The sequence below is a fragment of the Larimichthys crocea genome, chromosome XXIII (genome assembly GCF_000972845.2).
Source record: "Larimichthys crocea isolate SSNF chromosome XXIII, L_crocea_2.0, whole genome shotgun sequence".
NCBI classification, from domain to species: Eukaryota; Metazoa; Chordata; class Actinopteri; family Sciaenidae; genus Larimichthys; species Larimichthys crocea.
In genome coordinates this window covers 7328512-7343234 of record NC_040033.1, presented here as the reverse complement: position 1 = coordinate 7343234, position 14723 = coordinate 7328512, and the positions used below count along the sequence as shown (strand labels likewise).

Genomic DNA, 14723 nt, shown 5'->3' with positions numbered 1-14723 from the left:
ATTGTTTCCAGATAAGAGATTAAACATTAATTAAATGCTTAATTCGTTGTTGAAGGACAGGAGTGCGTTCACATTTACTTTGTCTAACTGTTGGTTCACAGCTTCATTGTCATGTCGAGGACAAACAGTCCTCGCACGTAACAGACGAGTCTTGTTTGTAATTTCTGAAGGATTTTCTCATTTTCCTTTTCATCAGAGATATTGAGTGTTTAACTTGTCCTGCTGTAATTATGAACTCATTAAATGAAAAGGAGCTTTTTGACGCCAAGGAATTGATCGTCTCCGTTGTTTCAGTGTTTTTAATTTTGCTTTTAAAACACTTTATTCACTTCTCTGTTTGTTTCGTGAAAGCTTCACTCCCCCCGTTCGTTACTGCAAAATAAATTAGAGGAGTTTAAATCTTAAATCGTGTTTGACTTAATGTCTCGAAGACAAAAATGGATCCAGAGTTTAGACCAGTTGAGCGCCGCCACTCTAGAGTCCCATTAGTCTTTCAAACCACTGAGTAAATAGACTCTGCTGGGAATGATGAAGAGTTGCTCATCAATGTGGAGATGATGGGACCCGAAGCTGTGAGTGCTCGTCCCTCCCATTTAGTCGAAGTCTCTAGTCGCTCGTCTTCCAAGTGTTCACACGTCTGGAGCACGCCGCACACGCTACACGTCACTTATGAGGCACAACGAGATGGCAGCGCCATAGATTTTTGCTTAAATACGCTTGGAGGATTCCTTTAATAATTCATTGATAATGACCAAGATGAATAATTCAGAGGCACAAACTTTGCTTTAGTAAGCAGGATGCCAGGGCACCTGACATTGATGTACAACGTGAAATCACTTTTTATTAGCGGGGAAATTCTTCAAAATGGTTCAGTGAAGTTTCTCAGAGATTCACAAGCAGCTTTTCTTTGTATAATAAAGAGTTCTCTGACTGGAGGAGCTGGAGTTTGAAGGTTTCACTGAGGGTCAGATGGACGAAATAATGTCTTTATACATTATTTCATGTTCATTTGAGAGCTAGAAAACGTGTCTTCATACAGGAAATTAGACGAGAGCATCCGCTCAGTCTATTTAATTAACAAGCTCTGCGTCGTATGACTTTCCGCATATTTCTTTTGTGCGTGAGATTGAAGATTTACACTTGCAAGTCAGAGCCATGACATGCCCGCATTCACACCTCAGATGAATTTATTCTTCAAAACATCTCTCAGACACATGCAGTTTGTAGCACAAGGGCAAAGAGAAATAATAAGTTCTGACCCAGAGCAGGACTATTTTTTTTTTTAGTTATTTAGAGACGATCATGATCACATATGTCTGGATGTTTGCTTCATTCACTCTGGAAAATGAGGTACGCGACGGGGGAGCAGAGGGCTAATAAAATGAGATGTGTGTGTTGTATTGTAGACCCGCAGACCGCCCCCAGCGAGGTGGACGGGGTCAACCTGGAGGAGATTCGCGAATTTGCCAAAGCATTCAAGATCCGCCGGCTGTCCCTGGGCCTGACACAGACTCAGGTGGGCCAGGCGCTCAGCGCCGCCGAGGGGCCGGCGTACAGCCAGTCTGCCATCTGCAGGTAAGAGCAAACAAAGAGGGTGAAACACTGACAATAAAAGGTTCGTTATTTCTGATCAGCACGTCCCAGTTGTGTCAAATGAAAGCAGATCCCTGAGTCGTCTGGTGCTCGTAGCTGCCATCCATGTTTTAACAGACATTATTAAGATATTAAAGCACATAATCGACTATCACCACCCTGACAAATGAAGCCCTCGTCTGCCCTGCTTCCTCTCACCCCCTGACATGAAAGCTCCGTGTTACTTATGCAAAATACATACACAAGTATTACACGGAGCACTTAAAGCATTTAATAATTACTAAGGCCCGCCGCCCGTCTGCTCCGGCTGAACATGAGAGAGCTTGACGGCGATGATCTGTTAATAAGATGTGCCATGTTTCACTGCAGCCACGAGGACAGTTTAGTCATAAACGGTGCATTATATATTCATGAGACAATCAGACAATCAGCGTTTCATCCCTCGTGTTCCACTTGACTAACGTTTCGCATGAGGATGCCAAATGAGCCATATTTCCCTTTCAAGTCGGAATAATCAGGCCTAAATGTGACTCGAGACAAATCGAATTTCAAGGTTAAGATTCATTTAAAAAGTTTGCAAATAGAAGTTAATGTTAAAGTCTAATTAAAGGATTAATTTCTCACGTTTCTTTGCCAAAAACACACTTAAATCTCACAAATTAAAGCGTCGCTTTCTGACGCGTATTCTCCGTTTTTCAGCTCTCGTTCCCCGTATTAATTTTAATGTCCCTCCTTGCGATGCATGTGCTTTGCTGATGACCTGTGCTGTTTATGTGACAAGGCGCTACCACGCACTTTTAAAATTTTCATCACATCAACATCAAACGGGCGATAAAATGTGAAACAAGTACAGGAGCTGGAGGTTCTTATGAGGCCCAGCCATCTCTGACTAATGTTTAAAGTCTTAAAATCACACATGAAATATTTACAGCCAGGAATAATTCAAATATTTATAACATACATTAAAAGCCATTAGCTTCAAAATAAACACTCTGCGGGCTGTTATTCATGCCGTGAAGACAATTTTTTTTGTTTGTATGACATTGGACATGACATCCTGATGTTTTAAGTAGAGGGGCAAACTTCACATGCTTTAGTTTAGTTAACATCAACATAGACATGAAGTTTGAGGAAGAAGCGGGGACGTCACGGTAGCTCTGGGGCTCCGACTCTGAACCCAGACAGTGAACAGACACTGACAGATGCTTCCATCTTGTCTGCTTTCATTGCTCAGTCTGTTTCCAAGAGACTTTATTAGTTTATCTAAACAGGCACAGGCATTACACGAGGCCATCATCAAACCAATGATGCACCAGCGTCTCTTCTTTTGGCTCAAATTTAGTTTGGATACTGACAAAAAATGTAAAATGTCACAAATTTATCATTTTATTTACACGATTTAACACAGAAAATGTCGATAACTCAATTTTTATGACTTAAATTAAATTTTTTTTTAAGATGTGATGCGTGATTTGACACATTTGATACATGATTTATTTTATAATCGACCAGGAAGATTTAGCCATTTTATAAAAATCAGTAGTCCAACTTCAGAACAGGCAGTAAACCAACTCAATCAAATTACTAATGAATTATGTCACAAGGGAAGCATAATATTCCAGATTTGTTCAATTTTGCCTGTTAATGTTTTTGCCTCATAACTAAAATCAGGAAATATTTCATTAAACAAGACAAGGAAAAGAAGAAGTATTTGATTCCACCTCTCAGTACTTGACATTAGGGTTGAGTAGTAAGGCTAAAATACTTTTAACTGCATGCATCACTCTGCGTCACAGGCGTTCTTTGTTTCATTATCTTTCTTAAATTGTACCAAACTGAAGGCGGAACATTTTTCTACAAATAACATTTGACTTGAAACCTTGAAATGTTCGTACGACATCAGACAAACTAGAGAAGAGCAAAAAAAAACAAAGCAAACATTGTAAAGGCAAACAGCTCGGCCTTTAAAACTGCAATCAGACGTCGCAGTTTTGTGATGCTGTTTTGGTTTGTTCTTCACGTGACTTCAAACCCGAGCAGGAGTGCGTAGATTGACGTGGACTGACTCCGTGAAACATTGAAACATTGACCAGGACGTTCAGCTCCAGCAGCCACAGCGCACATGGTGGAATTTAGCTTTAAGTCTCAAAAATACTGACGTCGACTGGGCTGCTGTAACATGTCGACTTATAGATCAAAGCTACTGTTCAGGAAAACTGATATTCAGTATCACTCCCTCTCATGTGATATTGTTTAAATAAATTAATATCTTATATATGAAATACATGTTCGGACATGAACGTCTCTTTAACTAATCCACTTCCACCTGACGAATAAAAGGACTTGATGTATCACATTGATTTCAAAGTCATATAAAAGAGATTTTGCCATAAAAACGTCTCGTTCAATGATTTTCAACATAGCCAACGATACTAATAGGATTGATCCACAACACAAACACTTTATATATATATATTGTTATATCACCGCTTCCTCGCTGACAGTTTTTAATAAATGTCCATAAATAAACAATAATGTAAGAACCAGAAGTTTTCTTCATATGTTGTAGATCTGAGGTCACACCAGCCTTGATTTTAAGCTCTCACACACTCTCTCTGCTTCATGACTGTAAACCCTCGGGGGGGAAACTGTAAGCCTAAACATACAGCATGTCTAAGCAGCTACTTTTAAGAAGAGCCAAAGAGGCTGGAGGGGCACGCAGGGCCACTTCTCCCGCGTGCTGATGCACTAGTGGAGGGAGTGCATACCCCAGCTGAGCAGCTCTCAACTCATTTTAGTATCCGCGCTTCCTGTTGATCCATGAAATGTCCTGTCTCTGGTGACTCCTCATATTTACTAATGTATTCCCCGCAGTACGCAGCCCTCCTCTTTCCACTATTTAGGAGGAGGGTTATAAATAATACCGCCTGTCGACAAGGAGGAAAAGCACCGGCGAGGTGTAGAAACAGAGGAAAGTTCATGCATGCATGGACATCTCGCCCTCACTGTTGTTATCTGCAGCCGCTCACCTCGCCATTAAAAAAACGCCTTGCGTGCATTGTTTGTTCCACAGAGACTCGTCGTAGATCTCTGCTATCTTTCCATCAGAGCTGTCAGCTCGGGAGTTGTTTTACTAAAAGCATTCGCACACGTCACACTCGTGTTTGTCCCAGAAACACAGAAGTCTTCCTCTATTAATAGACTTGTGAGGTTTAATGACGATTAAAGGACAGTTACTGTGTTTAAATCTCAGTTCAGTTTGTCAGTTAAGCTTTATTTATTCTAGAAATCTCACTCAGATCAAGACGTTTTCATCCTGGAGGCCAAGTCCAACTAAAGTCATCACCCCTCCTGTCACCTCTAAATGACCCACGGCTACAGTATAAGGACAAAACCCTAACCCAATTTTAATGGTGGCAAAATACAAATACTATTAATTATCAGCAAGTAATCCAAGAGGAACAAGTGTATCTAACTACAGTCCAGTAATAAAGCTGATATTTGACTCACTCCTACACTACACTGAGTCCTAACTTCTCCTTAAATCAAGATAAATTACTATAACTGGACGTCCTGACAGCCCAGATGTTTAAGAACTAAGATGGTTTAAGTAAAGTACACATATTGCATATTGTCCTCGTATCTTTGTTTTCATATTTGCTTTGTGAAAAGACAAATTTACCATAAAACAAACAACTCCCCCAAAGAATGACAAACGGTTTAGTCAGTCTGTTGACCAGTCAGGTCCTGTTCTGTAAATGAAACAGCATGATCAACATTAACGTTCAGGGCGGCGTCTAAAGGCCAAGTTTCACCGGGCACAGATGTGATGCGTTCCGCCGGAGCTGATCGTGGAGGTTCTTAGTCAACCCCACCAGAAACACTGCGTTCTGTTTCAGAAGTTTATTTTCAACAAGTTGACTACGTGTTCACGACTACTAGAAGCACATAAACCAGAAAAAAGACCAAATTTGAGCAAGTTAACAAAGTCTGAAACACTCCCGGTGAGGTTTGACGTCGCGTGGAGGACGAACCAAAACAGCACAACCGTAAGGTTTTTTCATGTCATGTAAAGCTTGAAAAATAACTAAATCACAAATAAAATTTATTCCTTAGAATCTAAATTTTGCTCTCAAAATATTTTTATTAGCAGGTTTTCAATATCAGTTGTTGGTTTTGACCTCACTGTTGGTCAGGCAGTGACAGTAAATGCTAATAATAATAATATTTTTAACACATTATCAGAAATATTATTCTTATATGTGGCCATAAAACCATAAGTCAGAAAAAGTGGTCACCTGTAAACATTAACGTCATCTTCATATTCTTATTAGACGCACAGTGTGTGTTCATATCACAGGAAAAAGCACCAGACGGTCTCAGTGTTTTTTTTTCTTCATTCTCCATTCTTGCTAAAATCCATCTCGTACACGTGAAGTCATGATTATGCGTCGCGCGGGCGTAAAGTTGCGGAAGTTTCAGGATTAGAGTGTGTAAATATATTCGTATTAAATATGAAATGAGACGTTGTTGAAAGAAAGTTTGAAAAATGTATTAAATGTACATTTTGATTAATAATTCAAGCTCTTTTTGTAAATAAATGATGGTGCCGTATTTAACTGTATGCATTAGTGGATTTTTTTTTTTGTTTTTATCACCTGAGGGAAAGAAATGGGATATTTGGACTGTTTTTTTTTTTAATGAAACATTTATTTTTTTAGATGTTTGGTATGTTTTTTGGACCTGATTTTATATTTTAAACTATTAGCCGTATCTCCTTGCTCCACCATTGCCAATTTGGGACAGAGATCCAGAGCCTCCTCCAGAAAATTAACACACTACTGGCAACTTCCACCTCCAGCTGCTGCAGCTGAGGTGTTTCCAGGTGCACAGTACAGAGGCTTGGCTGTGTACCTGGATGTTAGTCTCAGTCCCTGTGGCATTCTGGTGGAGGAGACTAAAAGGCAGGCAGCTTATCCCTTGTTCTGGCAGGGCACCTAAGTAAGATTCTTTTTTCTCAATTCTCCCCAGACACACCATCCTGAGAAGCCACTTTTTCCTACCACAGGAAGCCCAAGAGAACACTATAGGTAACAGTCTGACAGGCAAACTGAACCCTGGCCTTTTATATCCTGCCAGGTTTGAGAAGTTGGACATCACCCCTAAAAGCGCCCAGAAGATTAAGCCCGTTCTGGAGCGCTGGATGGCCGAGGCTGAAGCCCGCCACCGATCCGGCATGCAGAACCTGACTGAGTTTATCGGCAGCGAGCCTTCCAAAAAACGCAAGCGGAGGACCTCTTTCACCCCGCAGGCGCTCGAGATCCTCAACAGCCACTTTGAGAAGAACACGCACCCCTCCGGACAGGAAATGACGGAAATAGCGGAGAAGCTGAACTATGACAGGGAGGTGGTGCGTGTCTGGTTCTGCAACAAGAGGCAAGCCTTGAAAAACACAATAAAGCGCTTGAAACAGCCCGACCTCGGCCCGGCTGCGCCGATGGACCCTCTCACCGATTCTCTAGAGGAGCTCCCGAAATGAGCGAGCTGGAGTCGAGCTGGAGTGGAAAAGTGGCAGCCATTAAAAACAAACAAACAAACAGACAAACAAAGGTGGATGAACTCATCTTTGACACGAGAACGGACGGACAGTCGATGAGTTTGCAAACAAAAACTATGTGTTGTCAGTGTGATTACCACAGCTATGTAAATGACTTGGCGAAACCAAAAACATGAAAAAAGAGATTAATATCTGAAGAATTGTGTACAAACATAAACGGTGTGCTGTTTCAAAGAGTTTTAGATTCTGGCCTCACTGACCAGACTATCGCCCAAATTTTGGTTCCCGCGAGGAGGGATTTAGTAAAGAGATCATACCAAATCAAAACACTATTTACCAAAGTCTGTTGCATCTGAGTACTAAGAATAATTTTGTAATGTAAATGTGCTCTAAATTTTTACATTTGTACTGGCAGATCTAAGCTATATGTGTGAGGTTGAGTATACATTTTATCTTTGTCTCGCTTACTTTTTTCTTCATTGTTTGTATGTAAATATCTTTAAAAAACAAAAAAGAAAATTGAAATCACACACACACACACACACGAAAACAAAAAAAAAAGTATCTTTGCTGTTAAACAATTGCATAATAATGTTGTTTGCCTCTGATTTGTGTTTCATCTGCAGATATTTTCAGTCACGGTGTAACTTTGTACAACTTTTACAGGTATTTATTATTAATAATAACGATGATGATCTCATGAGATTGTTTCAGAGCGTAAACTTTCACGTGACGACGATGGTGACGGTGTGATGGGTTTCTGTCAAGTTTACCGCAGCTTTGTTTTGAGCTACTGTGTCATTCTGTTGCCAAAGCCTGATAGCCAAAGAACACATAAAATTCAGCTCAAGGACTGGTGAACATTTCAACTTTTCATTTATTTGTTGCTTCACTTTTTCTTCCCCTCTCTTCTGTTTCACTCTGTGGGTCGACAAAAAAAGAGACGCTATCATGTCAAACTGCTGTTATTCCCTCATCACGCCTAAGATAGAAAATATGTTGGATGACGTTTTCTTTTAATTTGCCTCTGCATGCTCCGACACAAACCACACGAAGGAGGATTATTAAAGATGAACTTCACCAGATCGAGCCCCAAAAAAATTTACATGCATCTATTTTCTGCAGCCGCTTATCCTCATCAGGGTCGCCAGGGGACTTTAGCGAGAGTTGCCACTTCATCACAGGGCACATAAAGACACCTACGGGCAATTTAGAACCACCAATTAACCTGTTACGTGCCTGTCTTTGGACTGTGGGAGGAAGTACCCCGACAGCACTAACCATTGCATTACTGTGGCGCCCAAAAACTGACATAATCTGAATTTTGCTGACGATTAACGTTATTTTACACGTTAAACCCTTTAATTAAACCCTGAAATTAAGTTATCGTCTGATTATTGAAGCCTGATTGTTGCCACTGATCAAACAAACCACTGAGCTCATTCCAGTTCAGCTGTTTTATAACCTTAGATGTGCTTTTTCCTTAATATTCTGCACTCCACGCTGCTAAATGAAGGTTTACAGATGTTACAATCAACCTTTTTAGATGATTTTATTCATTTTTCCTGCAGTAAAACACTTAAAAATGTTAATTTTAACAGTATTTTGTGTTACCAAACTCTTCACTTGATTTTAACTTGTGAGAAATGTTAATATTTTTCCTCCGCGGACCATCAAATAGTTTCCTTTCACACACACACACACGCAAAAAAAAAAAAAAACCCTCAAGAGGTGAATCTTGAGAATAAGTGTCACATGTCAGAACGAGTGAACTTAATTTGAAGTGAGGTGAAATTTGATGCAATTTATTCGGAGATCACGTGTCTGCTCGATATCTGTCCTTCCATGTCACATTGGTTATCTCAGACTTTTAGACTCTCGGTCCCCTGTGCACTGCTGTGTTCTTCTTCACTGCCTGTAAAACACTTAGACGCACACACACACACACAGTAAATGTTAGAAAACACACAAAGAAGAAGTGAGTTCTGCAGTTTTCCTTTGGTGCACAGAGACTTTTTAATATATTTTTTAGATTATTTATTGACGTATTTAAGCGAAATTTTCATTGTTTTTATGTGTTTTTATGTTGCTTTTAATATCCATTCATCTTTGGTCTGCATCCACCCACCAGACAAACATACGAGAAAGCAGCAGGCTCCTGCAGGTAGATTATGGATCTCTTCTGAGGCTTAACAATAAAGCTGTAACCAAAACTGAATAAAAAAAGACACAGAAAAGGAGTTAATGCCTTCGCTCAACTTCTCAACGCTGGACCAAAGCTCTATAGTTATGCACATTGTACAGAGAAATAGATTCATGATGTTGACAATCTTTAAAAATCTGAGATAAAAGAATTGAAGAGTAGTAAATGTACAGTAGTTTCATCCAAGGTTTACCTCAGTACTGTTCTTGTGAGAATCATACAGATGCCATACAAGCAGCAGCGGCGGCGGCAGGTCGGTAAAGACATTCAAAGAAAAGACAGATGATTACTCTGCACTGTGTGTCCATGTTCACCTTCAACGTTGGAGGGAGAGAGGCTTGTGTTTTATTTTTTATTACGTGACACATGATTGTTTTATTTTGGTGAAGTGGTTTTCTGAGCCACGTTTGACTCTTCTTCTTTTTTTTTTGGTTGTTGCATTATTTCTCATTCGTCGTCGGTTTTTCACAGACCTGTAGACTTTGCGTAGAGGAAAAAGGAGATTACAGTTGATGTTGCTCTTAACCCAATTAGGATGATTTGTGATGATCACCTTTAAATGCTTTTGTGGAAAAAAAATTTTACTAACACAAACAAACCGGTTTGACGTTTTTGTTAATAGTCGAAGAACTCGAAACCAAAGCTGAAGGTTGGTTTTCATTTTTTATAGACTGAAAACTGTACTTAATCTATAGAGCAATATCTGTTTGGTCAGTTAAGCAGCACTTTGTGTATTTCCAAAAAAAAAAATCAAAAAAAAAAAAGAAGCTTCAAGTATGTCACATTGATTTGTACCATAATTAGTAATAAACAATTGTTTGACATGAAATGTGTGTCCTGTTGTCAGTGGAATCATATTTAAAGAAATAAAGAGAGTAAAAAATTCAGAAAATACCTACATATTTACCAAAAACTGAGTTTAAAGAGGAATCTGGCATCTGTTTCACCGTATAAAAGCTCTATTTTCAATAGAGAGTAGCCTTTAATAAAGCTTTAAATTAGCTTACTTGCTGATTGTTGTCTTGCTGTAATCTTTAATTGAAATACTCTATGATGAATTAACAACTTAGTATTCAGTACTCGACATGAATAAATTAAAACACTGATAAATAAACTCAATCATGATTCCTGCTAAAGCTAATGAGCTTAGCACAGTATCAGTAACATTAACTGCCATCTCAAGTTTTAACTTTAATGGAATAACAGTGATTTTTGTTGATTCAGCTGCCTTTAATCACGTAATCATTAATGTATAAATGTATTTTTATTGTAAAGGCAGTAGCTAAATCAATTCATGACGAACAGTTGAGCTAAATAGCAGTAGCATGTCATTTTAGCTTTCAGCTAAGTAGAATTCATGATTTCGTGAGTTAGCTCGCTCTAAATCACACAGACTGTTTAAATGTAGCTGAATAAATAGATTAATTAGATTTCAATCATCGTAACTAATTGAGGCAGAAGTTGAATTCAATAATGGTGGAGCTACTGCCGAAGCTAATTAGCCTAGCAGATTAGCAGTAATCATAAGTATTATCAATCTACTATCTTAGGTTTGGTGCGCTTAAGCTACTTTTAAACACATATTTAATTATTTTATATTGTAGATTTATCAACAACTTCAAGGAATTGATTATTTAATTTATAAATGAGGCAACAGCTCATGAACAATTAGCCAAACTCCTGCTATAAGTAGCTATATGCTACTGCATGCAATGTCAGCTATTGACGAGTAAGAATTCATGATTTCTATTTCGATTTATTTAAATGTAGAAATCATGTGAATTCATAATCATAACACATAACTACATGAGGAAAAATTAGCTACTGCTGAAGCTAACTGAGTTTAGCATAGCTATCTGCCATTTCAGTTAGGGACTTGTAGCTGCCTCTGAATCACATATTTATGTTAATGTGTTGAATTATAGATTAATTTATCTATGCTTTGAGAAATTTAATTTATTGAATAAACATAAATAAAGAGGTAATAGCTGAATTTGATCACGAACAGTTAGCTAAACTCCTGCTAAAGCTAGCGGTAGCCACTTTAGCATCTTAGAATTCATGATTTCATGTTTAAATCACGTCACTATTCAAACGTAGCTCGTAAATTACAGATTCATTTGGTTTAAACCACGGTAATTCATAATTATTTCACATAACTACACGAGGAAGAAGCCAAATTCAATCGTGATGTGAAAACTAACTAGCATAGCTTCAGTAGCAGTTAACTGCCATTTCAGATTTCAGTTGTTAAATTATTTAATGTTTACATGACATTTTAACACATTTAAATGTATTGAATTATAGATTTATTGATCAAGTTTGTTATTACATGATTATTTTTATAACTATTCTGAACAAAACGATTCATTAGCATGCTTAGCTCGGTTAGCCTCTTGCTAGCGGTAGCTTTTCACTCTTTTTAAAACGTGTTAAATTATATACGAATTTTTTATTGATATACTGTAAAGATTAACAGTAGACGGACACTAATAGATAAGAAAAATAGTCCATGTTTTGTATTTCAATTTTAAAAAAGCTTGCTGTGAGTTCAAAGATTTCAGTAACATACAAATGTTCGGAAAAAACATTGCTGACTTCTCTTTTCATCTTTGTAAACACTTGCACATAAACACAGTGATTGAAAACGTCAAATAAAATCAGACTTGGCCTGACTTTCTCTTTGTGTGGGGTCATGGTCAAGTGCGGCTTAAATCACCCCGAGTTTAAGGCGTTATTTGACTTTTAACCCATCGTCGGTGCATAGGTGAATGAATGGGACTGAATATTTGATGCATTTAATGAGAGAAAGGGTTACAAAAAAAAAGGCCCTTACATACAATATTTAGCAATTTATTTAGATTTCCTTGGGGGTCAGTAGAGAAGAATACATGTCAGGTTTGCTTCTCATCAAAGCTTCATGTGTTTGCCTCACCAAATAACAACAAGACAAGTGTAAAGAAGAAGAAATATATAAATAAAAACGCGGAGAAAGCCTTTTGAAACTAAACTCAAAAGTTTGATACGGCTTCCCTGTCCATGATGCCTTTGAAAAACGGGCAGGCTGCTGAAAAGAAAGTAGTAAATAAATAAATAATAATAATAAAAAGCACAGACAACATAAATTATTAACATTAGACTGAAAACTGATGTTCAAGATGCTTTTTCGTCTTCCTTTCAGCTCTCTGCACCCCCCCTCCGCTTCATTTCAAAACACTGGATGTATTTTTGAGTGGTGATGGCTGAGGTGTACACAGCTCCACTCGAGTTATTTGATGTTCTTTTGTTGTCTATCCGTGCCATTTTCATTGTCTTTTCCCATTAACAATGTAATTGTGCAGATGCAGCTCCCGACCCACATCTGTTTTCTCAAACTGTTTGTATTCTCGCAGCTGATAAAAAAAAAAGTTTACTTTCCTATCGGCAGCGCTGCTTTTTGAATGAACAGTTAAAAGGCGGCGCAGAATTATAGAGTAAATGTCAGAGTTTGAGCTTTTTTATCAGACGTGCTTGGATGAGAACGTGTCACACGTAAAAGTTTGTTCCTATTTGTGCACTTTTTTAAAAAAGTTGTATCGTATCTCAGATTTAATAACTCACTGTATATAGAAGGAGGTAGATTCTCGTTCCTAGAAGCCTCTTCACACTTTTTACCTTGCACAGTTTTGAAGATGTGTAATTAAGTCAAACATTTAAGTCAACAGAGGAGTGAAAGAGACACTTTATTAAACAATATTTGCAGTTTTGAGAGCTAAAGACGCTGTCGAGGTTCATGACTTGAAAACTTACTGTAATGACATGTCAGCAGGAAAAGCACAGATTAATACCAATAACACAATCAAAAGTCACCAATCAATCACTTAATTAAAAATCACTGCTTAGTACAGTGATTTGAATCTTAAATCACCATTCAAAGGAAGAATTACATGAAGGTTTTAATTACTACAGACCCTTTAATGAACTTCCATGAGTCAAATAAGTACATTTGATGAGCTCAGTTAAACTAAGTTTGATGTTGCCAAAGTCACGAGGCATAAAATCACTGAACTTTTACAGACCAACAACATCAGACTGCCACGTATGAATGGAAACTTTTAATATTTCATTAAAATTTACCAATATTACACTATCCAGAAGTAGCATTACAGTATTCTGTTTGGTGTAATGCTACTTTATACTTCGACTCCACGACATTTTAAAGTAAAATGCTTTTTAATCTACATTTATCTGATGGCTGCAGTTACTTTTCAGATTAAAAAAAAAATAAAAGTTTGAGTTTATAAAATACGAATGCATTGTTTAAGGCTAACATAAGATAGAAGACTTTGTTGATTAAATACTGAAATAAATCAGAAGTCATATACACCTCTCAAGTAAACACACAAACACATTGTGTGTAGCATTGTACTAAGACAGACAGATATTTTTCAGATATTTCTGAATCGTTCCCAGCGTTTTAAAGTTTGATTAAGTCACATTTGTTCTTTTTATATTTATTTTAAATTGTTGTTGGAGCCTGACAACATTAGAAGTCCAAAAACTGAAAAACAAATTTGTGTATCAAATCTTTTGTTTATTTTATTTCCTGCCACGTTAATCTAGTGTCTGTTTATTATTAATTATTATTTACTTTGTGACTCTGGGTTGGTTCAAATAAAGTTGACAAGATTAACTCCAAATGCTGCTTTCAATACTTCAAGTATATTTGAGAAACTTTTACTTGTACATTGTGGTAACTGGTACCTTTACTTAAATAAAAAATCTGTGTCCTTCGTCCACCGCTGCTCTTCATGCTGGTTGACTCAGGTAAGTAATTCATTCATGTGATTCTGCTGATGACAGTTAGTTCAGTTCATATTATCTGATTACACTTTATGAGCAATTTACGGACAAATTAATGTGATTCTGATTACACTTTATGAGCAATTTACGGACAAATTAATGTGATTAATTATGATTATTAGCTCAATGTAAAGTGAAATAAAGATGTCAAAACTAGATTTTGAGTTGGAGGTCACTGTATTTCTACAAATCTAGCCACAGATTTTCAAACTAGATTAGACTGTAAATGTAAATGTGGTATGCTGCATTGATCCAAGTAAATATAAAACACCTTCTACCTTTTAGACCAGACACTAGTGAGAAATAATGTGGATCGATAAGTCAATATATGAGTTCTAAAACAATAAAAGCACAGACAGTCATTCATATTCATGCCAGTCTGACAAAAAGAAACTTAAAGTCTGCAAAATAAAAACCACCAAACAACATTGGGGGGTGTACGGGCACCTTCAATCTTTGGCAACCCAGCTCTGGCTCCACAAACAGTGTTATATCAGCCCGCGCATTCAAGGCAACAACACCGAATTG

General features: G+C 37.6%; 1 protein-coding gene across 1 annotated transcript in view; it reads left to right on the top strand.

Moving 5' to 3' along the window:
• pou6f2 (POU class 6 homeobox 2) overlaps nucleotides 1–9093 on the top strand; it is a 74765-nt gene extending 65672 nt beyond the window's left edge. Inside the window, exons 10-11 of the mRNA XM_027274461.1 lie at nucleotides 1407–1575; nucleotides 6625–9093. Of these exons, the coding sequence (XP_027130262.1) occupies nucleotides 1407–1575; nucleotides 6625–7132 (677 nt within the window). The 3' untranslated portion in view covers nucleotides 7133–9093. The remainder of the gene's footprint in view (nucleotides 1–1406; nucleotides 1576–6624) is intronic.
• The last annotated feature ends 5630 nt before the right edge of the window (nucleotides 9094–14723 follow it).